The 27,765-nt window shown below is 54.3% G+C and overlaps 1 protein-coding gene across 1 annotated transcript in view; it reads left to right on the top strand.

Annotated features, from left to right (window-relative positions):
- Positions 1-27,765, top strand: part of LOC124020271 (myosin-11-like) — a 125,859-nt gene that overhangs the window by 73,017 nt on the left and 25,077 nt on the right. The window contains 8 exon segments of the mRNA XM_046335616.1: positions 571-675; positions 2,884-3,036; positions 3,385-3,488; positions 3,992-4,136; positions 4,774-4,986; positions 7,000-7,212; positions 8,629-8,790; positions 14,903-15,031. Of these exon segments, the coding sequence (XP_046191572.1) occupies positions 571-675; positions 2,884-3,036; positions 3,385-3,488; positions 3,992-4,136; positions 4,774-4,986; positions 7,000-7,212; positions 8,629-8,790; positions 14,903-15,031 (1,224 nt within the window).

Genomic DNA, 27,765 nt, shown 5'->3' with positions numbered 1-27,765 from the left:
TCTCTCATCCCCTTCTCCTCTCATCCCCTTCTCCTCTCATCCACTTCTTCTTTCCCCTTCTTCTCTCATCCACTTCTTCTCTCATCCACTTCTCCTCTCATCCCCTTCTTCTCTCATCCCCTTCTTCTCCAATCCACTTCTTCTCTCATCCACTTCTTCTCTCATCCCCTTCTCCTCTCATCCCCTTCTCCTCTCATCCACTTCTTCTCTCATCCCCTTCTTCTCTCATCCCCTTCTTCTCTCATCCCCTTCTCCTCTCATCCCTTCTCCTCTCATCCTTCTCATCCACTTCTTCTCTCATCCCCTTCTCCTCTCATCCCCTTCTCCTCTCATCCCCTTCTCCTCTCATCCCCTTCTTCTCTCATCCCCTTCTCCTCTCATCCCCTTCTTCTCTCATCCCCTTCTTCTCCCATCCACTTCTCCTCTCATCCCCTTCTTCTCTCATCCCCTTCTTCTCTCATCCCCTTCTCCTCTCATCCACTTCTTCTCTCATCCCCTTCTCCTCTCATCCCCTTCTCCTCTCATCCCCTTCTTCTCTCATCCACTTCTTCTCTCATCCCTCTGTTCCAGTCTGAGTTGGACAGTGTGAGCGGTCTGCTGAATGAGGTGGAGGGGAAGAACATTAAACTGAGTAAAGACCTGGTCAGTCTGGGATCCCAACTACATGACTCTCAGGTGAGACTCAGACCTACAAGACTCAGACCTACAGGACTCGCAGGTGAGACTCAGACCTACAGGACTGTCCGGTGAGACTCAGACCTACAGGACTCAGACCTACAGGACTCTCAGGTGAGACTCAGACCTACAGGACTCAGACCTACAGGACTCTCAGGTGAGATTCAGACCTACAGGACTCTCAGGTGAGACTCAGACCTACAGGACTCAGACCTACAGGACTCTCAGGTGAGACTCAGACCTACAGGACTCTCAGGTGAGACTCAGACCTACAGGACTCTCAGGTGAGACTCAGACCTACAGGACTCAGACCTACAGGACTCTCAGGTGAGACTCAGACCTACAGGACTCTCGGGTGAGACTCAGACCTACAGGACTCAGACCTACAGGACTCTCAGGTGAGATTCAGACCTACAGGACTCTCAGGTGAGACTCAGACCTACAGGACTCAGACCTACAGGACTCTCAGGTGAGACTCAGACCTACAGGACTCTCAGGTGAGACTCAGACCTACAGGACTCTCAGGTGAGACTCAGACTTACTGGACTCTCAGGTGAGACTCAGACCTACAGGACTCAGACCTACAGGACTCTCGGGTGAGACTCAGACCTACAGGACTCTCGGGTGAGACTCAGAACTACAGGACTCTCGGGTGAGACTCAGACCTACAGGACTCTCGGGTGAGACTCAGACCTACAGGACTCAGACCTACAGGACTCAGACCTACAGGACTCAGACCTACAGGACTCAGACCTACAGGACTCTCGGGTGAGACTCAGACCTACAGGACTCAGACCTACAGGACTCTCGGGTGAGACTCAGACCAACAGGACTCAGACCTATAGGACTCTCGGGTGAGACTCAGACCTACAGGACTCAGACCTACAGGACTCAGACCTACAGGACTCTCGGGTGAGACTCAGACCTACAGGACTCAGACCTACAGGACTCAGACCTACAGGACTCTCGGGTGAGACTCAGACCTACAGGACTCAGACCTACAGGACTCTCGGTTGAGACTCAGACCTACAGGACTCTCGGGTGAGACTCAGACCTACAGGACTCTCTGATTTACTTCACAGAAAAACTGGTAGGGGAAAGACTGAATAGATATGGGATGTTCAGCTGACAGGGAAACCTTCTCGGAGTGACAGATAAATAGAGTTTATTTTTCGGTTGCCCCTCTGTCTAATACTTTGTTTTTTAAGTCATTTTAAGTTTGAGGCTAAAGTGAACGACAACACACTACCACAACCTGTTTATGTTTATCTGTTTCCCTCTCTCCCCCCTCTCTCCCTTTCTCCTCCTCTCTCCCCCTCTCTCCCCCCTCTCTCCCTTTCTCCCCTCTCTCCCCCTCTCTCTCCCTTTCTCCTCCTCTTTCCCCCTCTCTCCCTTTCTCCTCCTCTCTCCCCTCGCTCTCTCCCTTTCTCCTCCTCTCTCCCCCTCTCTCCCTTTCTCCTCCTCCTCTCCCCCTCTCACCCTTTCTCCTCCTCTCTCCCCCTCTCTCTCCCTTTCTCCTCCTCTCTCCCCCTCTCTCCCTTTCTCCTCCTCTCTCCCCCTCTCTCCCTTTCTCCTCCTCTCTCCCCCTCTCTCCCTTTCTCCTCCTCTCTCCCCCCTCTCTCCCTTTCTCCTCCTCTCTCCCCCGTCTCTCCCTTTCTCCTCCTCTCTCCCCCTCTCTCCCTTTCTCCTCCTCTCTCCCCTCCCCCTCCCTCCTCTCTCCCTTTCTCCTCCTCTCTCCCCCTCTCTCCCTTTCTCCTCCTCTCTCCCCCTCTCTCCCTTTCTCCTCCTCTCTCCCCTCCCCCTCTCCTCCTCTCTCCCTTTCTCCTCCTCTCTCCCCTCCCCCTCTCCTCCTCTCTCCCTTTCTCCTCCCTCTCTCCCCCTCTCTCCCTTTCTCCTCCTCTCTCCCCCTCCCCCTCTCCTCCTCTCCTCCTCTCTCCCCTCTCCCTCTCTCCCCCTCTCTCCCCCTCTCCTCCTCTCCCCTCCCCCTCTCTCCCCCTCCCCCTCTCCCCCTCCCCTCCCCCTCCCCTCCCCTCCTCCCCCCTCTCCTCTCCCCTCCCCCTCTCTCCTCCCTTCCCCCTCTCCTCCTCCTCTCTCTTTCTCTCATCTCTCCCCCTCTCCCCTCCCCTCCCCCTCTCCTCATCTCTCCCCCTCTCCCTCCCCCTCTCCTCCCTCCCCTCCTCCCTCCTCCTCTCTCCCCTCCCCCTCCAGGAGTTGTTGTCAGAGGAGACTCGTCAGAAGCTGAACCTGTCAGGTCGTCTTCGCCAGACAGAGGAAGACAGGAACAACCTTCTGGAACAGCTGGAGGAAGAGACAGAGGCCAAGAGAGGAGTGGAGAGACAGGCCTCCAATCTCAACATGCAGGTCAGTAGAGAGACAGGCCTCCAGCCTCAACATACAGGTCAGTAGAGAGACAGGCCTCCAGCCTCAACATGCAGGTCAGTGGAGAGACAGGCCTCCTACCTCAACATGCAGGTTAGTAGAGAGACAGGCCTCCAGCCTCAACATACAGGTCAGTAGAGAGACAGGCCTCCAGCCTCAACATGCAGGTCAGTGGAGAGACAGGCCTCCAGCCTCAACATGCAGGTCAGTAGAGACACAGGCCTCCAGCCTCAACATGCACGCAGGTCAGTAGAGAGAGAAAGAGAGGTCAGTAGTGTTACAGAAAGAGAATATAGAGTTTGACCTTTGACCCCCCCTCTCTCTCGTCAGCTGTCTGACTGTAAGAAGCATCTGGATGAGCAGCAGGGAACAGTGGAAGTCCTGGAGGAGGGGAAGAAACGCCTGCAGAGAGACCTGGAGGCTGCCAACTCACAGTACGACAATTACACATAGAAGATAAATATACTGTATATAACAGTGATATATATTTAGAATAAAACATGTGTAGGATCTTAATTTGATCACTCAATTTGTTGCTGAGAATTTTCCTGCGCAGCAGGAATGAGCAGATGATCTTCGTGATTTAAATAAATTCACTGGAAAACCTGCACCAACACACAGTTATATTAACAGTATTGCACTTTTTGTGGGGGACGAGAGGGGGACGAGAGGGGGACGAGAGCTGGACGAGAGGGGGATTAGAGGGGGATTAGAGGGGGACGAGAGGGGGACGAGAGGGGGACAAGAGGGGACGAGAGGGACGAGAGGGGGACGAGAGCACGTAGCAACATTATGGACTGTAAACGTTCAAACCCTGTTGCTGCAGGATTATTTTTCTGCGACATTACTGGTCAAATGAAGATCCTGCATCTGTATAGACATACTGTATACATAATATAGTAGGTATACATGTTACTCCTCCATGGTGTGTTTGTAGGTATGAGGAGAAGGTGTGTGCCTATGATAAACTGGAGAAAAACAGGATCAGACTACAGCAGGAACTGGAGGACATTCTGATGGACCTGGACAACCAGAGAACCTTGGTCTCCAACCTGGAAAAGAAACAGAGGAAGTTTGACCAGGTTAGTAGTCCATTCAACTCAATTCAACTTCATTCAACTCAAATCGATTCAACTCAGTTCAATTCAATCCAATTCAATTCAACTCATTTCAATTCATTTCAACTCAATTCAACTTCATTAAACTCAAATCGATTCAACTCAGTTCAATTCAATCCAATTAAATTCAACTCATTTCAATTCATTTCAACTCTTTTCAACTTAATTTATCCCCTCAGGGGCAATTAAGAAAGGGAAGTCAGTAACAACAAGTATCATAATCAACACAACACCCTCCACACAACAGATATCATTTCTTAGCCTGGTTCCGTATCTGTTTGTGCTGTCTTGCCAACCTTTAACAGCTATTATCTTTGCCTCCACCTGTGAAAATCGGTTATTTTCTCACCTCCCTCCCTCCCTCCCTCCCTCCCTACCTCTCTCCCACCTCCCTCCCTCCTCTCCTCCCTCCCTAACTCTCTCCCACCCCTCCTCCCCTCTCCTCCCTCCTCCACCTCTCCTCCACCTCTCCTCCCTCCCTCCCTACCTACCTCTCTCCCACCTCTCCTACCCTCTCCCTCCCTCCCTCCATCCCTCCTCCATCTCTCCTCCCTCCCTCCTCTCCTCCCCTCTCCCTCCCTCCTCTCCTCCCCTCTCTCAGATGCTAGCAGAGGAGCGTTCCATCTCCGGTAAGTATGCTGAGGAGCGTGACCGAGCGGAGGCGGAGGCCAGAGAGAAGGAGACACGGGCGCTGGCTCTGGGGAGGGCCTTGGAGGAGATGCAGGGCTCCCTGGAGGAGCAGGAGAGAAGCAACAAGGCCCTCAGGGCAGAGATGGAGGACCTGGTCAGCTCCAAGGACGATGTCGGGAAGAACGTGAGTGTGTTTGTATCTCTCTCCCTCTCTTTCACTCCCTCTCTTTCTCTCCCTCTCTTTCACTCTCTTCCTTTCACTCCCTCTTTTTCTCTCCCTCTCTTTCTCTCCCTCTCTTTCTCTCCCTCTCTTTCACTGTCTCCCTTTCACTCCCTCTCTATCTCCATTTCTCTCCCTCTCTTTCTCTCCCTCTCTTTCACTCTCTCCCTTTCTCTCCCTCTCTTTCTCTCCCTCTCTTTCTCTCCCTCTCTTTCACTCTCTCCCTTTCTCTCCCTCTCTTTCACTATCTCCGTTTCTCTCCCTCTTTTTCTCTCTCTCTCTTTCTCTCCCTCTCTTTCTCTCCCTCTCTTTCTCTCCCTCTCTTTCTCTCCCTCTCTTTCTCTCCCTCTCTTTCTCTCCCTCTCTTTCTCTCTCACTCTTTCTCTCCCTCTCTTTCTCTCCCTCTCTTTCTCTCCCTCTCTTTCTCTCCCTCTCTTTCTCTCCCTCTCTTTCTCTCCCTCTCTTTCTTTGTCTCTCTTTCTCTCCCTCTCTTTCTCTCCCTCTCTTTCTCTCCCTCTCTTTCTCTCCCCCTCTTTCTCTCCCCCTCTTTCTCTCTCACTCTTTCTCTCCCTCTCTTTCTCTCCCTCTCTTTCTCTCTCTCTCTTTCTCTCTCTCTCTTTCTCTCCCTCTCTTTCTCTCCCTCTCTTTCTCTGTCTCTCTTTCTCTGTCTCTCTTTCTCTCCCTCTCTTTCTCTCCCTCTCTTTCTCTCTCTCTCTTTCTCTCCCTCTCTTTCTCTCTCTCTCTTTCTCTCCCTCTCTTTCTCTCCCTCCCTTTCTCTCTCTTTCTCTCCCTCTCTTTCTCTCCCTCTCTTTCTCTCCCTCTCTTTCTCTCCCTCTCTTTCTCTCCCTCTCTTTCTCTCTCTCTTTCTCTCTCTCTCTTTCTCTCCCTCTCTTTCTTTGTCTCTCTTTCTCTCCCTCTCTTTCTCTCCCTCCCTTTCTCTCCCTCTCTTTCTCTCCCTCTCTTTCTCTCCCTCTCTTTCTCTCCCTCTCTTTCTCTCTCTCTCTTTCTCTCTCTCTCTTTCTCTCCCTCCTTTCTCTCTCTCTCTTTCTCTCCCTCTCTTTCTCTCCCTCTCTTTCACTCTCTCCCTTTCACTCTCTCCCTTTCTCTCCCTCTCTTTCTCTCCCTCTCTTTCTCTCCCTTTCTCTCCTTTCTCTCCCTCCTTTCTCTCCCTCTCTTTCTCTCCCTCCCTTTCTCTCCCTCTCTTTCTCTCCCTTCTTTCTCTCCCTCTCTTTCTCTCTCCTCTCTTTCTCTCTCTCTCTCTCCTCTCTCTCTCTCTCTCTTTCTCTCCCTCTCTTTCTCTCTCTCTCCCTTTCTCTCCCTCTTCTCTCCCTCTCTTTCTCTCCCTCTCACTCTCTCCCTTTCTCTCCCTCTCTTTCTCTCCCTCCCTTTCTCTCCCTCTCTTTCTCTCCCTCTCTTTCTCTCCCTCTCTTTCTCTCCCTCTCTTTCTCTCTCTCTCTTTCTCTCTCTCTCTTTCTCTCCCTCCCTTTCTCTCTCTCTCTTTCTCTCCCTCTCTTTCTCTCCCTCTCTTTCACTCTCTCCCTTTCACTCTCTCCCTTTCTCTCCCTCTCTTTCTCTCCCTCTCTTTCTCTCCCTTTCTCTCCCTTTCTCTCCCTCCTTTTCTCTCCCTCTCTTTCTCTCCCTCCCTTTCTCTCCCTCTCTTTCTCTCCCTCTCTTTCTCTCCCTCTCTTTCTCTCCCTCTCTTTCTCTCTCTCTCTTTCTCTCCCTCTCTTTCTCTCTCTCTCTTTCTCTCCCTCTCTTTCTCTCTCTCTCTTTCTCTCCCTCTCTTTCTCTCCCTCTCTTTCTCTCCCTCTCACTCTCTCCCTTTCTCTCCCTCTCTTTCTCTCCCTCCCTTTCTCTCCCTCCCTTTCTCTCCCTCTCTTTCTCTCCCTCTCTTTCTCTCCCTCTCTTTCTTTGTCTCTCTCTCTCGTGCCCCTGTTGTCAGGTTCATTGTGACTGATTGTGTTGTGGGTTGGTCAGGTCCATGAGTTGGAGAAGACGAAGCGAGGTCTGGAGGCGGTGCTGGATGAGATGCGGACCCAGATGGAGGAGCTGGAGGACGAGCTACAGGTCGCGGAGGATGCTAAGCTACGTCTGGAGGTCAACACGCAGGCCATGAAGACACAGCATGACAGAGACCTGCAGGGACGAGACGAACAGGGGGAGGAGAGGAGGAAACAACTACTGAAACAGGTAGGAGACAGGGAGGGGAGGAGGAGACAGGGGGAGGGGAGGAGGAGACAGGGGGAGGGGAGGAGGAGACAGGGGGGGGAGGAGGAGGCAGGGGGAGGAGAGGAGGAGACAGGGGGAGGGGAGGAGGAGAGCAGGGGGAGGGGAGGAGGAGACAGGGGGAGGGGAGGAGGAGACAGGGGAGGGGAGGAGGAGACAGGGGAGGAGAGGAGGAAACAACTACTGAAACAGGTAGGAGACAGGGAGGGGGAGGAGGAGACAGGGGAGGGGAGGAGGAGACAGGGGGAGGGGAGGAGGAGACAGGGGGAGGGGAGGAGGAGACAGGGGAGGGGAGGAGGAGACAGGGGAGGGGAGGAGGAGTAGGGGAGGGAGGAGGTGACAGGGGAGGAGAGGAGGAGACAACTACTGAAACAGGTAGGAGACAGGGAGAGGACGAGGAGACAGGGGAGGGGAGAAGGAGACAGGGGAGGGAGGATGAGACAGGGGGAGGGGAGGAGGAGACAGGGGGAGGGGAGGAGGAGACAGGGGGGGGGAGGAGGAGACAGGGGGAGGAGAGGAGGAGACAGGGGAGGAGAGGAGGAGACATCTACTGAAACAGGTAGGAGACGGGGAGGGGAGTAGGAGACAGGGGGAGGGGAGGAGAGGAGACAGGGGGAGGAGAGGAGGAGACATCTACTGAAACAGGTAGGAGACGGGGAGGGGAGGGGACAGGGGAGGGGAGGAGAAGACAGGGGGAGGGGAGGAGGAGACAGGGGAGGAGAGGAGGAGACAACTACTGAAACAGGTAGGAGACGGGGAGGAGGAGACAGGGGAGGGGAGGAGGAGACCCTCATTCCTCCAGTCCCTCATTCTCTCCTGGGGCTGGAGGAGGAGAGGGGGTGTCTAATCTCCCTCATTCTCTCCTGGGGCTGGAGGAAGAGAGGGGGTGTCTAATCTCCCTCATTCTCTCCCGGGGCTGGAGGAAGAGAGGGGGTGTCTAATCTCCCTCATTCTCTCCCGGGGCTGGAGGAGGAGAGGAGGTGTCTAATCTCCCTCATTCTCTCCTGGGGCTGGAGGAGGGGCGGAGGCAGCATGTGGGGGTGACAGCCCTCTAACCTCTCTGCCTCTTCCTCCCTCCTCTCTCCCTCCTCTCTCCCTCCTTCCCCTTCCCCTCCTCTCTCCCTCCCTCCCTCCCTCCTTCCCCTCCTCTCCCCCTCCCTCCCTCCTCTCTCCCTTCCCTCCCTTCCTCCCCTCCCTTCCTCTCCTCCAGGTGTGTGAACTGTAGGAGGAGAGGAAGCAGTGTGTGGGGGCAACAGCCATCTAACCTCTCTGCCTCTTCCTCCCTCCTCTCCCCCTCCTCTCTCCCTCCTTCCCCTCCCCCCTCCTCTCTCCCTTCCCTCCCTCCTCTCTCCCTTCCCTCCCTCTCCCCCTCTCCTCCAGGTGCGTGAGCTGGAGGGTGAGCTGGAGGAGGAGAGGAGGCAGCGTGCGGGGGCGACAGCAGGGAGGAAGAAGCTGGAAGGAGAGGTGAATGATCTGGAGGACCAGGTGGAAGCCACCAGTAGGGGGCGTGACGAGGCCGTCAAACAGCTGCGCAAGATACAGGTCAGTCACACACCACAGAGGAACAACACTGAGATCCTGGATGTAGGGGGAAGTTGTCTGTAGACTCTGATCCTGGCTGTAGGGGGAAGTTGTCTGTAGACTCTGATCCTGGCTGTAGGGGGAAGTTGTCTGTAGACTCTGATCCTGGCTGTAGGGGGAAGTTGTCTGTGGACTCTGATCCTGGCTGTAGGGGGAAGTTGTCTGTAGACTCTGATCCTGGCTGTAGGGGGAAGTTGTCTGTAGACTCTGATCCTGGCTGTAGGGGGAAGTTGTCCCTAGACTCTGATCCTGGCTGTAGGGGGAAGTTGTCCCTAGACTCTGATCCTGGCTGTAGGGGGAAGTTGTCCCTAGACTCTGATCCTGGCTGTAGAGGGAAGTTGTCTGTAGACTCTGATCCTGGCTGTAGGGGGAAGTTGTCCCTAGACAGTGTAGACGCTGATCCTGGCTGTAGGGGGAAGTTGTCTGTAGACTCTGATCCTGGCTGTAGGGGGAAGTTGTCTGTAGACTCTGATCCTGGCTGTAGGGGGAAGTTGTCCCTAGACTCTGATCCTGGCTGTAGGGGGAAGTTGTCCCTAGACTCTGATCCTGGCTGTAGGGGGAAGTTGTCTGTAGACTCTGATCCTGGCTGTAGGGGGAAGTTGTCTGTAGACTCTGATCCTGGCTGTAGGGGGAAGTTGTCTGTAGACTCTGATCCTGGCTGTAGGGGGAAGTTGTCTGTAGACTCTGATCCTGGATGTAGGGGGAAGTTGTCTGTAGACTCTGATCCTGGCTGTAGGGGAAGTTGTCTGTAGACTCTGATCCTGGCTGTAGGGGGAAGTTGTCTGTAGACTCTGATCCTGGCTGTAGGGGGAAGTTGTCCCTAGACTCTGATCCTGGCTGTAGGGGAAGTTGTCCCTAGACTCTGATCCTGGCTGTAGGGGAAGTTGTCTGTAGACTCTGATCCTGGCTGTAGGGGAAGTTGTCTGTAGACTCTGATCCTGGCTGTAGGGGGAAGTTGTCTGTAGACTCTGATCCTGGCTGTAGGGGAAGTTGTCCTAGACTCTGATCCTGGCTGTAGGGGAAGTTGTCTGTAGACTCTGATCCTGGCTGTAGGGGGAAGTTGTCTGTAGACTCTGATCCTGGCTGTAGGGGAAGTTGTCTGTAGACTCTGATCCTGGCTGTAGGGGGAAGTTGTCTGTAGACTCTGATCCTGGCTGTAGGGGGAAGTTGTCTGTAGACTCTGATCCTGGCTGTAGGGGGAAGTTGTCTGTAGACTCTGATCCTGGCTGTAGGGGGAAGTTGTCCCTAGACTCTGATCCTGGCTGTAGGGGAAGTTGTCCCTAGACTCTGATCCTGGCTGTAGGGGAAGTTGTCTGTAGACTCTGATCCTGGCTGTAGGGGGAAGTTGTCCCTAGACTCTGATCCTGGCTGTAGGGGGAAGTTGTCCCTAGACTCTGATCCTGGCTGTAGGGGGAAGTTGTCTGTAGACTCTGATCATGGCTGTAGGGGGAAGTTGTCCCTAGACTCTGATCCTGGCTGTAGGGGGAAGTTGTCTGTGGACTCTGATCCTGGCTGTAGGGGGAAGTTGTCCCTAGACTCTGATCCTGGCTGTAGGGGGAAGTTGTCTGTAGACTCTGATCCTGGCTGTAGGGGGAAGTTGTCCCTAGACTCTGATCCTGGCTGTAGGGGGAAGTTGTCCCTAGACTCTGATCCTGGCTGTAGGGGGAAGTTGTCTGTAGACTCTGATCCTGGCTGTAGGGGGAAGTTGTCCCTAGACTCTGATCCTGGCTGTAGGGGGAAGTTGTCTGTAGACTCTGATCCTGGCTGTAGGGGGAAGTTGTCCCTAGACTCTGATCCTGGCTGTAGGGGGAAGTTGTCCCTAGACTCTGATCCTGGCTGTAGGGGGAAGTTGTCCCTAGACTCTGATCCTGGCTGTAGGGGGAAGTTGTCTGTGGACTCTGATCCTGGCTGTAGGGGGAAGTTGTCTGTAGACTCTGATCATGGCTGTAGGGGGAAGTTGTCTGTAGACTCTGATCCTGGATGTATGGGGAAGTTGTCTGTAGACTCTGATCCTGGCTGTAGGGGGAAGTTGTCCCTAGACTCTGATCCTGGCTGTAGGGGGAAGTTGTCTGTAGACTCTGATCATGGCTGTAGGGGGAAGTTGTCCCTAGACTCTGATCCTGGCTGTAGGGGGAAGTTGTCTGTGGACTCTGATCCTGGCTGTAGGGGGAAGTTGTCTGTAGACTCTGATCCTGGCTGTAGGGGGAAGTTGTCTGTAGACTCTGATCCTGGCTGTAGGGGGAAGTTGTCTGTAGACTCTGATCCTGGCTGTAGGGGAAGTTGTCTGTGGACTCTGATCCTGGCTGTAGGGGGAAGTTGTCTGTAGACTCTGATCCTGGCTGTAGGGGGAAGTTGTCTGTAGACTCTGATCCTGGCTGTAGGGGGAAGTTGTCCCTAGACTCTGATCCTGGCTGTAGGTGGAAGTTGTCCCTAGACTCTGATCCTGGCTGTAGGGGGAAGTTGTCCCTAGACTCTGATCCTGGCTGTAGAGGGAAGTTGTCTGTAGACTCTGATCCTGGCTGTAGGGGAAGTTGTCCTAGACAGTGTAGACTCTGATCCTGGCTGTAGGGGGAAGTTGTCTGTAGACTCTGATCCTGGCTGTAGGGGGAAGTTGTCTGTAGACTCTGATCCTGGCTGTAGGGGGAAGTTGTCCCTAGACTCTGATCCTGGCTGTAGGGGGAAGTTGTCCCTAGACTCTGATCCTGGCTGTAGGGGGAAGTTGTCTGTAGACTCTGATCCTGGCTGTAGGGGGAAGTTGTCTGTAGACTCTGATCCTGGCTGTAGGGGGAAGTTGTCTGTAGACTCTGATCCTGGCTGTAGGGGGAAGTTGTCTGTAGACTCTGATCCTGGATGTAGGGGGAAGTTGTCTGTAGACTCTGATCCTGGCTGTAGGGGGAAGTTGTCTGTAGACTCTGATCCTGGCTGTAGGGGGAAGTTGTCTGTAGACTCTGATCCTGGCTGTAGGGGGAAGTTGTCCCTAGACTCTGATCCTGGCTGTAGGGGAAGTTGTCTCTAGACTCTGATCCTGGCTGTAGGGGAAGTTGTCTGTAGACTCTGATCCTGGCTGTAGGGGAAGTTGTCTGTAGACTCTGATCCTGGCTGTAGGGGGAAGTTGTCTGTAGACTCTGATCCTGGCTGTAGGGGGAAGTTGTCCCTAGACTCTGATCCTGGCTGTAGGGGGAAGTTGTCTGTAGACTCTGATCCTGGCTGTAGGGGGAAGTTGTCTGTAGACTCTGATCCTGGCTGTAGGGGGAAGTTGTCTGTAGACTCTGATCCTGGCTGTAGGGGGAAGTTGTCTGTAGACTCTGATCCTGGCTGTAGGGGGAAGTTGTCTGTAGACTCTGATCCTGGCTGTAGGGGGAAGTTGTCTGTAGACTCTGATCCTGGCTGTAGGGGGAAGTTGTCCCTAGACTCTGATCCTGGCTGTAGGGGGAAGTTGTCCCTAGACTCTGATCCTGGCTGTAGGGGGAAGTTGTCTGTAGACTCTGATCCTGGCTGTAGGGGGAAGTTGTCCCTAGACTCTGATCCTGGCTGTAGGGGAAGTTGTCCCTAGACTCTGATCCTGGCTGTAGGGGAAGTTGTCTGTAGACTCTGATCATGGCTGTAGGGGAAGTTGTCCCTAGACTCTGATCCTGGCTGTAGGGGGAAGTTGTCTGTGGACTCTGATCCTGGCTGTAGGGGAAGTTGTCCCTAGACTCTGATCCTGGCTGTAGGGGAAGTTGTCTGTAGACTCTGATCCTGGCTGTAGGGGGAAGTTGTCCCTAGACTCTGATCCTGGCTGTAGGGGGAAGTTGTCCCTAGACTCTGATCCTGGCTGTAGGGGAAGTTGTCTGTAGACTCTGATCCTGGCTGTAGGGGGAAGTTGTCCCTAGACTCTGATCCTGGCTGTAGGGGGAAGTTGTCTGTAGACTCTGATCCTGGCTGTAGGGGAAGTTGTCCCTAGACTCTGATCCTGGCTGTAGGGGGAAGTTGTCCCTAGACTCTGATCCTGGCTGTAGGGGGAAGTTGTCCCTAGACTCTGATCCTGGCTGTAGGGGAAGTTGTCTGTGGACTCTGATCCTGGCTGTAGGGGGAAGTTGTCTGTAGACTCTGATCATGGCTGTAGGGGGAAGTTGTCTGTAGACTCTGATCCTGGATGTATGGGGAAGTTGTCTGTAGACTCTGATCCTGGCTGTAGGGGGAAGTTGTCCCTAGACTCTGATCCTGGCTGTAGGGGGAAGTTGTCTGTAGACTCTGATCATGGCTGTAGGGGAAGTTGTCCCTAGACTCTGATCCTGGCTGTAGGGGGAAGTTGTCTGTGGACTCTGATCCTGGCTGTAGGGGGAAGTTGTCTGTAGACTCTGATCCTGGCTGTAGGGGGAAGTTGTCTGTAGACTCTGATCCTGGCTGTAGGGGGAAGTTGTCTGTGGACTCTGATCCTGGCTGTAGGGGAAGTTGTCTGTGGACTCTGATCCTGGCTGTAGGGGAAGTTGTCTGTAGACTCTGATCCTGGGTGTAGGGGAAGTTGTCTGTAGACTCTGATCCTGGCTGTAGGGGAAGTTGTCTGTAGACTCTGATCCTGGCTGTAGGGGGAAGTTGTCCCTAGACTCTGATCCTGGCTGTAGGGGAAGTTGTCCCTAGACTCTGATCCTGGCTGTAGGGGAAGTTGTCTGTAGACTCTGATCCTGGCTGTAGGGGGAAGTTGTCGTAGACTCTGATCCTGGCTGTAGGGGGAAGTTGTCTGTAGACTCTGATCCTGGCTGTAGGGGAAGTTGTCCCTAGACTCTGATCCTGGCTGTAGGGGGAAGTTGTCTGTGGACTCTGATCCTGGCTGTAGGGGAAGTTGTCCCTAGACTCTGATCCTGGATGTAGGGGAAGTTGTCTGTAGACTCTGATCCTGGGTGTAGGGGGAAGTTGTCCCTAGACTCTGATCCTGGATGTAGGGGGAAGTTGTCTGTAGACTCTGATCCTGGGTGTAGGGGGAAGTTGTCCCTAGACTCTGATCCTGGCTGTAGGGGGAAGTTGTCTGTAGACTCTGATCCTGGATGTAGGGGGAAGTTGTCTGTAGACTCTGATCCTGGCTGTAGGGGGAAGTTGTCTCTAGACTCTGATCCTGGCTGTAGGGGGAAGTTGTCTGTAGACTCTGATCCTGGCTGTAGGGGGAAGTTGTCTGTAGACTCTGATCCTGGCTGTAGGGGAAGTTGTCTGTAGACTCTGATCCTGGATGTAGGGGAAGTTGTCTGTAGACTCTGATCCTGGCTGTAGGGGAAGTTGTCTGTAGACTCTGATCCTGGCTGTAGGGGAAGTTGTCTGTAGACTCTGATCCTGGCTGTAGGGGAAGTTGTCTGTAGACTCTGATCCTGGGTGTAGGGGAAGTTGTCTGTAGACTCTGATCCTGGCTGTAGGGGATGTTGTCTGTAGACTCTGATCCTGGCTGTAGGGGGAAGTTGTCTGTAGACTCTGATCCTGGATGTAGGGGGAAGTTGTCTGTAGACTCTGATCCTGGCTGTAGGGGGAAGTTGTCTGTAGACTCTGATCCTGGCTGTAGGGGGAAGTTGTCTGTGGACTCTGATCCTGGCTGTAGGGGGAAGTTGTCTGTGGACTCTGATCCTGGCTGTAGGGGGAAGTTGTCTGTAGACTCTGATCCTGGGTGTAGGGGGAAGTTGTCTGTAGACTCTGATCCTGGGTGTAGGGGGAAGTTGTCTGTAGACTCTGATCCTGGCTGTAGGGGGAAGTTGTCTGTAGACTCTGATCCTGGCTGTAGGGGGAAGTTGTCTGTAGACTCTGATCCTGGCTGTAGGGGGAAGTTGTCTGTAGACTGATCCTGGATGTAGGGGGAAGTTGTCTGTAGACTCTGATCCTGGCTGTAGGGGGAAGTTGTCTGTAGACTCTGATCCTGGCTGTAGGGGGAAGTTGTCCCTAGACTCTGATCCTGGCTGTAGGGGGAAGTTGTCCCTAGACAGTGTAGACGCTGATCCTGGGTCCGTTTAGCATTTCTCCACTAATGACTTCCATTTCCTCCCTCTCCGGCTTCTATTCCTCCTCCTCCTCCTCCTCCTCCTCCTCCTCTCCTCTCCTCCTCCCTCCTACTCAGGCCCAGATGAAGGAGCTCCAGAGGGAGGTGGAGGATTCCCGTGCATCCCAGAAGGAGGTACTGTCCTCAGCCAGGGAGTCAGAGAGGAGAGCCAAGACCCTGGAGGCCAGCTTCATGCAGCTACAGGAGGTACAGTCTTCTCTGTCTCTCCCCCCCTTCTCTCACCCCCCCCTCCCTCTGTCTTTCTCTTTGTCCTCCCCCTCTGTCTCTGCCCCTCCCTCCCCCTCTCTCTATCTCCCTCTCTCTCTCTTGTCCTCCCCCTTCTCTCTCCCTCTCTCTCTCCCCTTTCTCCCCCCTCTCCTCCTCCATCTCTTCACTCTGCCTCTCTCCTGTTCTTGTCTCCTAACATGCCCCCCTCTCTCCTGTTCTTGTCTCCTAACATGCCCCCCTCTCTCCTGTTCTTGTCTCCTAACATGCCCCCCCTCTCTCCTGTTCTTGTCTCCTAACATGCCCCCCCCTCTCTCCTGTTCTTGTCTCCTAACATGCCCCCCTCTCTCCTGTTCTTGTCTCCTAACATGCCCCCCCCCTCTCTCCTGTTCTTGTCTCCTAACCCCCCCCCCCTCTCTCCTGTTCTTGTCTCCTAACATGCCCCCCCCTCTCTCCTGTTCTTGTCTCCTAACATGCCCCCCTCTCTCCTGTTATTGTCTCCTAACATGCCCCCCCCTCTCTCCTCCTCCATCTCTTCACTCTGCCTCTCTCCTGTTCTTGTCTCCTAACATGCCCCCCCCTCTCTCCTCCTCCATCTCTTCACTCTGCCTCTCTCCTGTTCTTGTCTCCTAACATGCCCCCCCTCTCTCCTGTTCTTGTCTCCTAACATGCCCCCCCCTCTCTCCTGTTCTTGTCTCCTAACATGCCCCCCCTCTCTCCTGTTCTTGTCTCCTAACATGCCTCCCCCCCTCTCTCCTGTTCTTGTCTCCTAACATCTCTCTCCTGTTCTTGTCTCCTAACATGCCCCCCCCCCCTCTCTCCTCCTCCATCTCTTCACTCTGCCTCTCTCCTGTTCTTGTCTCCTAACATGCCCCCCCTCTCTCCTGTTCTTGTCTCCTAACATGCCCCCCCTCTCTCCTGTTCTTGTCTCCTAACATGCCCCCCCTCTCTCCTGTTCTTGTCTCCTAACATGCCCCCCCTCTCTCCTGTTCTTGTCTCCTAACATGCCCCCCCCTCTCTCCTGTTCTTGTCTCCTAACATGCCCCCCCCCTCCTGTTATTGTCTCCTAACATGCCCCCCTCTCTCCTGTTCTTGTCTCCTAACATGCCCCCCTCTCTCCTGTTCTTGTCTCCTAACATGCCCCCCCTCTCTCCTGTTCTTGTCTCCTAACATGCCCCCCTCTCTCCTGTTCTTGTCTCCTAACATGCCCCCCCCTCTCTCCTCCTCCATCTCTTCACTCTGCCTCTCTCCTGTTCTTGTCTCCTAACATGCCCCCCCCCTCTCTCCTGTTCTTGTCTCCTAACATGCCCCCCCCTCCTGTTCTTGTCTCCATGTTCTTGTCTCCTAACATGCCCCCCCCCCTGTTCTTATCTCCTGTTCTTGTCTCCTAACATGCCCCCCCTCTCTCCTGTTCTTGTCTCCTAACATGCTCCCCCCCCCCTCTCTCCTCCTCCATCTCTTCACTCTGCCTCTCTCCTGTTCTTGTCTCCTAACATGCCCCCTCTCTCCTGTTATTGTCTCCTAACATGCCCCCTCTCTCCTGTTCTTGTCTCCTAACATGCCCCCCTCTCTCCTGTTCTTGTCTCCTAACATGCCCCCCTCTCTCCTGTTCTTGTCTCCTAACATGCCCCCCCCTCTCTCCTGTTCTTGTCTCCTAACATGCCCCCCCTCCTGTTCTTGTCTCCTAACTCCCCCTCTCCTGTTCTTGTCTCCTAACATGCCCCCTCTCTCCTGTTCTTGTCTCCTAACATGCCCCCCCCTCTCTCCTGTTCTTGTCTCCTAACATGCCCCCCTCTCTCCTGTTCTTGTCTCCTAACATGCCCCCCCCCCTTCTTGTCTTGTCTCCTAACATGCCCCCCTCTCTCCTGTTCTTGTCTCCTAACATGCCCCCCCTCTCTCCTGTTCTTGTCTCCTAACATGCCCCCTCTCTCCTGTTCTTGTCTCCTAACATGCCCCCCCCCCTCTCTCCTCCATCTCTTCACTCTGCCTCTCTCCTGTTCTTGTCTCCTAACATGCCCCCCCCTCTCTCCTGTTCTTGTCTCCTAACATGCCCCCCCCCTCTCTCCTGTTCTTGTCTCCTAACATGCCCCCCCTCTCTCCTGTTCTTGTCTCCTAACATGCCCCTCCTCCTGTTCTTGTCTCCTAACATGCCCCCCTCTCTCCTGTTCTTGTCTCCTAACATGCCCCCCCCTCTCTCCTGTTCTTGTCTCCTAACATGCCCCCCTCTCTCCTGTTCTTGTCTCCTAACATGCCCCCCTCTCTCCTGTTATTGTCTCCTAACATGCCCCCCCTCTCTCCTGTTCTTGTCTCCTAACATGCCCCCCTCTCTCCTGTTCTTGTCTCCTAACATGCCCCCCCCCTCTCTCCTGTTCTTGTCTCCTAACATGCCCCCCTCTCTCCTGTTCTTGTCTCCTAACATGCCCCCCCCTCTCTCCTGTTCTTGTCTCCTAACATGCCCCCCTCTCTCCTGTTCTTGTCTCCTAACATGCCCCCCCCCTCTCTCCTGTTCTTGTCTCCTAACATGCCCCCCTCTCTCCTGTTCTTGTCTCCTAACATGCCCCCCCCTCTCTCCTGTTCTTGTCTCCTAACATGCCCCCCTCTCTCCTGTTCTTGTCTCCTAACATGCCCCCCCTCTCTCCTGTTCTTGTCTCCTAACATGCCCCCCCTCTCTCCTGTTCTTGTCTCCTAACATGCCCCCCCCCTCTCTCCTGTTATTGTCTCCTAACATGCCCCCCCTCTCTCCTGTTCTTGTCTCCTAACATGCCCCCCTCTCTCCTGTTCTTGTCTCCTAACATGCCCCCCCTCTCTCCTGTTCTTGTCTCCTAACATGCCCCCCTCTCTCCTGTTCTTGTCTCCTAACATGCCCCCCCTCTCTCCTGTTCTTGTCTCCTAACATGCCCCCCTCTCTCCTGTTCTTGTCTCCTAACATGCCCCCCCCTCTCTCCTGTTATTGTCTCCTAACATGCCCCCCTCTCTCCTCCTCCATCTCTTCACTCTGCCTCTCTCCTGTTCTTGTCTCCTAACATGCCCCCCTCTCTCCTGTTCTTGTCTCCTAACATGCCCCCCTCTCTCCTCCTCCATCTCTTCACTCTGCCTCTCTCCTGTTCTTATCTCCTAACATGCCCCCCTCTCTCCTGTTCTTGTCTCCTAACATGCCCCCCTCTCTCCTGTTATTGTCTTAACATGCCCCCTCTCCCTCCTCCTCCATCTCTTCCTGCCTCTCTCCTGTTCTTGTCTCCTAACATGCCCCCCCTCTCTCCTGTTCTTGTCTCCTAACATGCCCCCCTCTCTCCTGTTATTGTCTCCTAACATGCCCCCCTCTCTCCTGTTATTGTCTCCTAACATGCCCCCCTCTCCTGTTCTTGTCTCCTAACATGCCCCCCTCTCTCCTGTTCTTGTCTCCTAACATGCCCCCCCCCTCTCTCCTGTTCTTGTCTCCTAACATGCCCCCCCCTCTCTCCTCCTCCATCTCTTCACTCTGCCTCTCTCCTGTTCTTGTCTCCTAACATGCCCCCCTCTCTCCTGTTCTTGTCTCCTAACATGCCCCCCCCTCTCTCCTGTTCTTGTCTCCTAACATGCCCCCTCTCTCCTGTTCTTGTCTCCTAACATGCCCCCCTCTCTCCTGTTCTTGTCTCCTAACATGCCCCCCCTCTCTCCTGTTCTTGTCTCCTAACATGCCCCCCTCTCTCCTCCTCCATCTCTTCACTCTGCCTCTCTCCTGTTCTTGTCTCCTAACATGCCCCCCCTCTCTCCTCCTCCATCTCTCCTGCCTCTCTTGTTCTTGTCTCCTAACATGCCCCCTCTCTCCTGTTCTTGTCTCCTAACATGCCCCCCTCTCCTCTTGTCTCATCTCTCCTGTTCTTATCTCCTAACATGCCCCCCCTCTCTCCTGTTCTTGTCTCCTAACATGCCCCCCTCTCTCCTGTTCTTGTCTCCTAACATGCCCCCCCTCTCTCCTGTTCTTGTCTCCTAACATGCCCCCCTCTCTCCTGTTCTTGTCTCCTAACATGCCCCCTCTCCTGTTCTCCATGTTCCTGTTCTTGTCTCCTAACATGCCCCCCCCTCTCTCCTGTTCTTGTCTCCTAACATGCCCCCCTCTCTCCTGTTCTTGTCTCCTAACATGCCCCCCTCTCTCCTGTTCTTGTCTCCTAACATGCCCCCCCTCCCCCCTCATCTCTTGTTCTTGTCTCCTAACATGCCCCCCCCCTCTCTCCTGTTCTTGTCTCCTAACATGCCCCCCCTCTCTCCTGTTCTTGTCTCCTAACATGCCCCCCTCTCTCCTGTTCTTGTCTCCTAACATGCCCCCCTCTCTCCTGTTCTTGTCTCCTAACATGCCCCCCTCTCTCCTGTTCTTGTCTCCTAACATGCCCCCCCCTCTCTCCTGTTCTTGTCTCCTAACATGCCCCCTCTCTCCTGTTCTTGTCTCCTAACATGCCCCCCCCTCTCTCCTGTTCTTGTCTCCTAACATCCTGTTCTTGTCTCCTAACATGCCCCCCCCCCTCTCTCCTGTTCTTGTCTCCTAACATGCCCCCCCCTCTCTCCTGTTCTTGTCTCCTAACATGCCCCCCTTGTCTCCTAACTGCCCCCCTGTCCTGTTCTTGTCTCCTAACATGCCCCCTCTCTCCTGTTCTTGTCTCCTAACATGCCCCCCTCTCTCCTGTTCTTGTCTCCTAACATGCCCCCCTCTCTCCTGTTCTTGCTAACATGCCCCCCCCTCTCTCCTGTTCTTGTCTCCTAACATCTCTCCTGTTCTTGTCTCCTAACATGCCCCTCTCTCCCCCCCTCTCTCCTGTTCTTGTCTCCTAACATGCCCCCTCTCTCCTGTTCTTGTCTCCTAACATGCCCCCCCTCTCTCCTGTTCTTGTCTCCTAACATGCCCCCCCCCCTCCTCTCCTGTTCTTGTTCTTGTCTCCTAACATGCCCCCCTCTCTCCTGTTCTTGTCTCCTAACATGCCCCCCTCTCTCCTGTTCTTGTCTCCTAACATGCCCCCCTCTCTCCTGTTCTTGTCTCCTAACATGCCCCCCCTCTCTCCTGTTCTTGTCTCCTAACATGCCCCCCTCTCTCCTGTTCTTGTCTCCTAACATGCCCCCTCTCTCCTGTTCTTGTCTCCTAACATGCCCCCCCTCTCTCCTGTTCTTGTCTCCTAACATGCCCCCTCTCTCCTGTTATTGTCTCCTAACATGCCCCCTCTCCTGTTATTGTCTCCTAACATGCCCCCCTCTCTCCTGTTCTTGTCTCCTAACATGCCCCCTCTCTCCTGTTCTTGTCTCCTAACATGCCCCCCCTCCTGTTATTGTCTCTAACATCCTGTCTCCTGTTATTGTCTCCTAACATGCCCCCTCTCTCCTGTTATTGTCTCCTAACATGCCCCCCTCTCTCCTGTTATTGTCTCCTAACATCTTCTCTCCTGTTATTGTCTCCTAACATGCCCCCCCTCTCTCCTGTTATTGTCTCCTAACATGCCCCCCTCCCTCCTGTTATTGTCTCCTGCCCCCTCTTCCTGTTATTGTCTCCTAACATGCCCCCCCTCTCCTGTTCTTATCTCCTAACATGCCCCCCCTCTCCTGTTCTTGTCTCCTAACATGCCCCCCTCTCTCCTGTTATTGTCTCCTAACATGCCCCCCCCTCTCTCCTGTTATTGTCTCCTAACATGCCCCCCTCTCTCCTGTTATTGTCTCCTAACATGTTCCCCCCTCTCCTGTTCTTATCTCCTAACATGCCCCCCTCTCTCCTGTTCTGTTGTCTCCTAACATGCCCCCCTCTCTCTCCTGTTCTTGTCTCCTAACCCCCCTCTCTCCTGTTCTTGTCTCCTAACATGCCCCCCTCTCTCCTGTTCTTGTCTCCTAACATGCCCCCTCTCTCCTGTTCTTGTCTCCTAACATGCCCCCCCTCCTGTTCTCTCCTAACATGTCTCTCCTCCTGTTCTCTCCTAACATGCCCCCCTCTCTCCTGTTATTGTCTCCTAACATGCCCCCCTCTCTCCTGTTCTTGTCTCCTAACATGCCCCCCCTCCTCCCTCCATCTCTTCCTGCCTTCTCCTGTTCTTGTCTCCTAACATGCCCCCCTCTCTCCTGTTATTGTCTCCTAACATGCCCCCCTCTCTCCTCCTCCATCTCTTCACTCTGCCTCTCTCCTGTTCTTGTCTCCTAACATGCCCCCTCTCTCCTGTTCTTGTCTCCTAACATGCCCCCCCTCTCTCCTGTTCTTGTCTCCTAACATGCCCCCCTCTCTCCTGTTCTTGTCTCCTAACATGCCCCCCTCTCTCCTGTTCTTATCTCCTAACATGCCCCCCCTCTCTCCTGTTCTTGTCTCCTAACATGCCCCCCTCTCTCCTGTTCTTGTCTCCTAACATGCCCCCCTCTCTCCTCCTCCATCTCTTCACTCTGCCTCTCTCCTGTTCTTGTCTCCTAACATGCCCCCCTCTCTCCTGTTCTTATCTCCTAACATGCCCCCCTCTCTCCTGTTCTTGTCTCCTAACATGCCCCCCTCTCTCCTGTTCTTGTCTCCTAACATGCCCCCCCTCTCTCCTGTTCTTGTCTCCTAACATGCCCCCCCCTCCTGTTCTCCTGTTCTTGTCTCCTAACATGCCCCCCCCCCTCCTGTTCTTGTCTCCTAACATGCCCCCCTCTCTCCTGTTATTGTCTCCTAACATGCCCCCCTCTCTGTTCTGTTCTTGTCTCCTAACATGCCCCCCCTCTCTCCTGTTCTTGTCTCCTAACATGCCCCCCTCTCTCCTGTTCTTGTCTCCTAACATGCCCCCCTCCCTCTCTCCTGTTCTTATCTCCTAACATGCCCCCCTCTCTCCTGTTCTTGTCTCCTAACATGCCCCCCTCTCTCCTGTTCTTGTCTCCTAACATGCCCCCCCCCTCTCTCCTGTTCTTGTCTCCTAACATGCCCCCCCCTCTCTCCTGTTCTTGTCTCCTAACATGCCCCCCTCTCTCCTGTTATTGTCTCCTAACATGCCCCCCTCTCTCCTGTTCTTGTCTCCTAACATGCCCCCCTCTCTCCTGTTCTTATCTCCTAACATGCCCCCTCTCTCCTGTTCTTGTCTCCTAACATGCCCCCCTCTCTCCTGTTCTTATCCCCTAACATGCCCCCCCTCTCTCCTGTTCTTGTCTCCTAACATGCCCCCCCTCTCTCCTGTTCTTGTCTCCTAACATGCCCCCCCCTCTCTCCTGTTCTTGTCTCCTAACATGCCCCCCTCTCCTGTTCTTGTCTCCTAACATGCCCCCCTCTCTCCTCCTCCATCTCTTCACTCTGCCTCTCTCCTGTTCTTGTCTCCTAACATGCCCCCCTCTCTCCTGTTCTTGTCTCCTAACATGCCCCCCCTCTCTCCTGTTCTTGTCTCCTAACATGCCCCCTCTCTCCTGTTCTTGTCTCCTAACATGCCCCCCCCTCTCTCCTGTTCTTGTCTCCTAACATGCCCCCCCCTCTCCTGTTCTTGTCTCCTAACATGCCCCCCTCTCTCCTGTTATTGTCTCCTAACATGCCCCCCCCTCTCTCCTGTTCTTGTCTCCTAACATGCCCCCCTCTCTCCTGTTATTGTCTCCTAACATGCCCCCCTCTCTCCTGTTCTTGTCTCCTAACATGCCCCCCTCTCTCCTGTTCTTGTCTCCTAACATGCCCCCCTCTCTCCTGTTCTTGTCTCCTAACATGCCCCCCCTCTCTCCTGTTCTTGTCTCCTAACATGCCCCCCCTCTCTCCTGTTCTTGTCTCCTAACATGCCCCCCTCTCTCCTGTTCTTGTCTCCTAACATGCCCCCCCCCCTCTCTCCTGTTCTTGTCTCCTAACATGCCCCCCTCTCTCCCCCCCTCTCTCCTGTTCTTGTCTCCTAACATGCCCCCCTCTCTCCTCCTGTTCTTGTCTCCTAACACTCCATCTCTTCACTCTGCCTCTCTCCTGTTCTTGTCTCCTAACATGCCCCCCTCTCTCCTGTTCTTATCTCCTAACCCCCCCTCTCTCCTCCTCCATCTCTTCACTCTGCCTCTCTCCTGTTCTTGTCTCCTAACATGCCCCCCTCTCTCCTGTTCTTATCTCCTAACATGCCCCCCTCTCTCCTGTTCTTGTCTCCTAACATGCCCCCCTCTCTCCTGTTCTTGTCTCCTAACATGCCCCCCCTCTCTCCTGTTCTTGTCTCCTAACATGCCCCCCCTCTCTCCTGTTCTTGTCTCCTAACATGCCCCCCTCTCTCCTGTTCTTGTCTCCTAACATGCCCCCCCCCCTCTCTCCTGTTCTTGTCTCCTAACATGCCCCCCCTCTCTCCTGTTCTTGTCTCCTAACATGCCCCCCCTCTCTCCTGTTCTTGTCTCCTAACATGCCCCCCCTCTCTCCTGTTCTTGTCTCCTAACATGCCCCCCTCTCTCCTCCTCCATCTCTTCACTCTGCCTCTCTCCTGTTCTTGTCTCCTAACATGCCCCCCCCTCTCTCCTGTTCTTGTCTCCTAACATGCCCCCCCTCTCTCCTGTTCTTGTCTCCTAACATGCCCCCCCTCTCTCCTGTTCTTGTCTCCTAACATGCCCCCCCTCTCTCCTGTTCTTATCTCCTAACATGCCCCCCTCTCCTGTTCTTGTCTCCTAACATGCCCCCCCCTCTCCTGTTCTTATCTCCTAACATGCCCCCCTCTCTCCTGTTCTTGTCTCCTAACATGCCCCCCTCTCTCCTGTTCTTGTCTCCTAACATGCCCCCCTCTCTCCTCCTCCATCTCTTCACTCTGCCTCTCTCTCCTGTTCTTGTCTCCTAACATGCCCCCCTCTCTCTCTCCTGTTCTTGTCTCCTAACATGCCCCCCCCTCTCTCCTGTTCTTGTCTCCTAACATGCCCCCCTCTCTCCTGTTCTTGTCTCCTAACATGCCCCCCCCCTCTCTCCTGTTCTTATCTCCTAACATGCCCCCCCTCTCTCCTGTTCTTGTCTCCTAACATGCCCCCCTCTCTCCTGTTCTTGTCTCCTAACATGCCCCCCTCTCCTCCTCCATCTCTTCACTCTGCCTCTCTCCTGTTCTTGTCTCCCTAACATGCCCCCCCCTCTCTCCTGTTCTTGTCTCCTAACATGCCCCCCCCTCTCTCCTGTTCTTGTCTCCTAACATGCCCCCCTCTCTCCTGTTCTTGTCTCCTAACATGCCCCCCTCTCTCCTGTTCTTGTCTCCTAACATGCCCCCCTCTCTCCTGTTCTTGTCTCCTAACATGCCCCCCTCTCTCCTGTTCTTGTCTCCTAACATGCCCCCCCCTCTCTCCTGTTATTGTCTCCTAACATGCCCCCCTCTCTCCTGTTCTTGTCTCCTAACATGCCCCCCTCTCTCCTGTTCTTGTCTCCTAACATGCCCCCCCCTCTCTCCTGTTCTTGTCTCCTAACATGCCCCCCTCTCTCCTGTTCTTGTCTCCTAACATGCCCCCCCCTCCTGTTCTCTCTAACATGTTCTTGTTCTTGTCTCCTAACATGCCCCCCCCTCTCTCCTGTTCTTATCTCCTAACATGCCCCCCCCTCTCTCCTGTTCTTGTCTCCTAACATGCCCCCCCCTCTCTCCTGTTCTTGTCTCCTAACATGCCCCCCTCTCTCCTGTTCTTGTCTCCTAACATGCCCCCCTCTCTCCTGTTCTTGTCTCCTAACATGCCCCCCTCTCTCCTGTTCTTATCTCCTAACATGCCCCCCTCTCTCCTGTTCTTGTCTCCTAACATGCCCCCCCCTCTCTCCTGTTCTTGTCTCCTAACATGCCCCCCCCTCTCTCCTGTTCTTGTCTCCTAACATGCCCCCCCCTCTCTCCTGTTCTTGTCTCCTAACATGCCCCCCTCTCTCCTGTTCTTGTCTCCTAACATGCCCCCCTCTCTCCTGTTCTTGTCTCCTAACATGCCCCCCTCTCTCCTGTTCTTGTCTCCTAACATGCCCCCCTCTCTCCTGTTCTTATCTCCTAACCCCCTGTTCTCTCTCCTGTTCTTGTCTCCTAACATGCCCCCCTCTCTCCTGTTCTTGTCTCCTAACATGCCCCCCTCTCTCCTGTTCTTGTCTCCTAACATGCCCCCCTCTCTCCTGTTCTTGTCTCCTAACATGCCCCCTCTCTCTCCATCTCTTCCTCCATCTCTTCACTCTGCCTCTCTCCTGTTCTTGTCTCCTAACATGCCCCCCTCTCTCCTGTTCTTGTCTCCTAACATGCCCCCTCTCTCCTGTTCTTGTCTCCTAACATGCCCCCCCCTCTCTCCTGTTCTTGTCTCCTAACATGCCCCCCCTCTCTCCTGTTCTTGTCTCTCCTAACATGCCCCCCCCCTCTCTCCTGTTCTTGTCTCCTAACATGCCCCCCCTCCTGTTCTTGTCTCCTCCTCCCTCTTCTCCTGTTCTTGTCTCCTAACATGCCCCCCCTCTCTCCTGTTCTTGTCTCCTAACATGCCCCCCTCTCTCCTGTTCTTGTCTCCTAACATGCCCCCCCCCCTCTCTCCTGTTCTTGTCTCCTAACATGCCCCCCTCTCTCCTGTTCTTGTCTCCTAACATGCCCCCCTCTCTCCTGTTCTTGTCTCCTAACATGCCCCCCCTCTCTCCTGTTCTTGTCTCCTAACATGCCCCCCCTCTCTCCTGTTCTTGTCTCCTAACATGCCCCCCTCTCTCCTGTTCTTGTCTCCTAACATGCCCCCCTCTCTCCTGTTCTTGTCTCCTAACATGCCCCCTCTCTCCTGTTCTTGTCTCCTAACATGCCCCCCTCTCTCCTGTTCTTGTCTCCTAACATGCCCCCTCTCCTGTTCTTATCTCCTAACATGCCCCCCTCTCTCCTGTTCTTGTCTCCTAACATGCCCCCCCTCTCTCCTGTTCTTGTCTCCTAACATGCCCCCCCCTCTCTCCTGTTCTTGTCTCCTAACATGCCCCCTCTCTCCTGTTCTTGTCTCCTAACATGCCCCCCCCCCTCTCTCCTGTTCTTGTCTCCTAACATGCCCCCCTCTCTCCTGTTCTTGTCTCCTAACATGCCCCCCTCTCTCCTGTTCTTGTCTCCTAACATGCCCCCCTCTCTCCTGTTCTTGTCTCCTAACATGCCCCCTCTCTCCTCCTCCATCTCTTCACTCTGCCTCTCTCCTGTTCTTGTCTCCTAACATGCCCCCCCCTCTCTCTCCTGTTCTTGTTCCTAACTTGTCTCCTGTTCCTAACATGCCCCCTCTCTCCTGTTCTTGTCTCCTAACATGCCCCCCCTCTCCTGTTCTCTCTAACATGTTCTCCTGTCTCTCCTAACATGCCCCCCTCTCTCCTGTTCTTGTCTCCTAACATGCCCCCTCTCTCCTGTTCTTGTCTCCTAACATGCCCCCTCTCTCCTGTTCTTGTCTCCTAACATGCCCCCCCCTCTCTCCTCCTCCATCTCTTCACTCTGCCTCTCTCCTGTTCTTGTCTCCTAACATGCCCCCCCCTCTCCTGTTCTTGTCTCCTAACATGCCCCCCCTCTCTCCTCCTCCATCTCTTCACTCTGCCTCTCTCCTGTTCTTATCTCCTAACATGCCCCCCTCTCTCCTGTTCTTGTCTCCTAACATGCCCCCCTCTCTCCTGTTATTGTCTCCTAACATGCCCCCCCTCTCCTCCTCCATCTCTCCTCACTCCCCCTCTCTCCTGTTCTTGTCTCCTAACATGCCCCCCTCTCTCCTGTTATTGTCTCCTAACATGCCCCCCCTCCCTTGTCTCCATCTCTTCACTCTGCCTCTCTCCTGTTCTTGTCTCCTAACATGCCCCCCTCTCTCCTGTTCTTGTCTCCTAACATGCCCCCCTCTCTCCTGTTCTTGTCTCCTAACATGCCCCCCTCTCTCCTGTTCTTGTCTCCTAACATGCCCTCTCTCCCCCCCTCTCTCCTGTTCTTGTCTCCTAACATGCCCCCCCTCTCTCCTGTTCTTGTCTCCTAACATGCCCCCCTCTCTCCTGTTATTGTCTCCTAACATGCCCCCCTCTCTCCTCCTCCTCTTCTCTGCCTCTCTCCTGTTCTTGTCTCCTAACATGCCCCCCCTCTCTCCTGTTCTTGTCTCCTAACATGCCCCCCCCTCCTGTTCTCTCCTGTTCTTGTTCTCTCCTAACATGCCCCCCTCTCTCCTGTTCTGTTTGTCTCCTAACATGCCCCCCCCTCTCTCCTGTTCTTGTCTCCTAACATGCTTCCCCCTCTCTCCTGTTCTTGTCTCCTAACATGCCCCCCTCTCTCCTGTTATTGTCTCCTAACATGCCCCCCCTCTCTCCTGTTCTTGTCTCCTAACATGCCCCCCCCCTCTCTCCTGTTCTTGTCTCCTAACATGCCCCCCTCTCTCCTGTTCTTGTCTCCTAACATGCCCCCCCTCTCTCCTGTTCTTGTCTCCTAACATGCCCCCCTCTCTCCTGTTCTTGTCTCCTAACATGCCCCCCTCTCTCCTGTTCTTATCTCCTAACATGCCCCCCTCTCTCCTGTTCTTGTCTCCTAACATGCCCCCCCCCCTCTCTCCTGTTCTTGTCTCCTAACATGCCCCCCTCTCTCCTGTTCTTGTCTCCTAACATGCCCCCCTCTCTCCTGTTCTTGTCTCCTAACATGCCCCCCTCTCTCCTGTTCTTGTCTCCTAACATGCCCCCCTCTCTCCTGTTCTTGTCTCCTAACATGCCCCCCCTCTCTCCTGTTCTTGTCTCCTAACATGCCCCCCTCTCTCCTGTTCTTGTCTCCTAACATGCCCCCCTCTCTCCTGTTCTTGTCTCCTAACATGCCCCCCTCTCTCCTGTTCTTGTCTCCTAACATGCCCCCCCT

This window comes from Oncorhynchus gorbuscha, unplaced genomic scaffold (genome assembly GCF_021184085.1).
Source record: "Oncorhynchus gorbuscha isolate QuinsamMale2020 ecotype Even-year unplaced genomic scaffold, OgorEven_v1.0 Un_scaffold_794, whole genome shotgun sequence".
In the NCBI taxonomy this organism is placed as follows: domain Eukaryota; kingdom Metazoa; phylum Chordata; class Actinopteri; order Salmoniformes; family Salmonidae; genus Oncorhynchus; species Oncorhynchus gorbuscha.
The sequence above is the reverse complement of the archived record's forward strand: the minus strand, read 5'-3'. Positions and strand labels throughout refer to the sequence as shown.